Genomic DNA, 1,044 nt, shown 5'->3' on the forward strand with positions numbered 1-1,044 from the left:
TCCAGCATCTGCTGAACGATACGACACTTCTGATAAACACTCACCAAAGAGGAACTCCAAAACCGCTTTCGCTTTCCTCGAAATGGCAGCATAGTGCAATGCAGTAGCGCCAGTCTTAGTATTCGCCACATTCACATCACAGTGATAATCGTCAACTAATTTTCTCAACACCAATACTGCTTTTTCATCGTGCCCTTTTTGACAAACCTGATGATAATTCTTCACCAGCAGTTTTCTCTCATTCAACCTTACTTGCTGTAAAATAGTGTCACCAGTTTCCAAATTCGGGCCGTCCGGCACCGCACCATACTTCAAAAGAAGATCCAGTACTTTCTTGTCACAATTTTTTTCCAAAGCCACCCGGAACGGGTTCACTTGCTGATTGGAATAAACGTTCACCTGTATCACGCACAGCGAAGATTTTCAAGATCTTTTTCTGCTCTCTGCGACTTACATTGGCACCAGCTTTCAAGAGGAGCTCAACCATTTCGTCTCGCGCTTTCGTTTTCCTCAACGCGGCGAATAACGGCGTTTCCCCGTTTCCTATTCTCCTGTTCGGGTCTCCATTATATTCCAATAAAATTTTAGATATTCTGGGTACACCCCGGTTCGCTGCTGCATACAGTGGGCTAAAACCTGTACTCGGCGCCGTATTGGGATCTGCTCTACCTAGACATTGAATGGATCTCACCCAATATTAAATATTAGTAACCAGAATGTTAGTGGCCTTATTTCTTAGCAGTGAGTGGAATCCAATATTAGTTCGAAATTAGACTAATGTTCGTGTCTAGTATATATATTAGACTAATGTCCGTGTCTATAGTCTATATATTAGACTAATGTCCGTGTCTATAGTCTATATATTAGACTAATGTCCGTGTCTAGTCTATATATTAGACTAATGTCCGTGTCTATAGTCTATATATTAGACTAATGTCCGTGTCTATAGTCTATATATTAGAGTAATGTCCGTGTCTATAGTCTATATATTAGACTAATGTCCGTGTCTATAGTCTATATATTAGACTAATGTCCGTGTCTATA

At 40.5% G+C, this 1,044-nt stretch overlaps 1 protein-coding gene across 1 annotated transcript in view; it reads right to left on the reverse strand.

Annotated features, from left to right (window-relative positions):
- Positions 1-1,044, reverse strand: part of Pmar_PMAR019154 (conserved hypothetical protein) — a gene marked incomplete at both ends in the record, with an annotated part of 5,760 nt that overhangs the window by 1,370 nt on the left and 3,346 nt on the right. The window contains 3 exons of the mRNA XM_002780207.1: positions 45-207; positions 253-399; positions 455-551. Coding sequence (XP_002780253.1) covers positions 45-207; positions 253-399; positions 455-551 — 407 coding nt within the window. The remainder of the gene's footprint in view (positions 1-44; positions 208-252; positions 400-454; positions 552-1,044) is intronic.

The sequence above is a fragment of the Perkinsus marinus genome (assembly GCF_000006405.1).
Source record: "Perkinsus marinus ATCC 50983 genomic scaffold scf_1104296944428, whole genome shotgun sequence".
Lineage (NCBI taxonomy): Eukaryota > Perkinsozoa > Perkinsida > Perkinsidae > Perkinsus > Perkinsus marinus.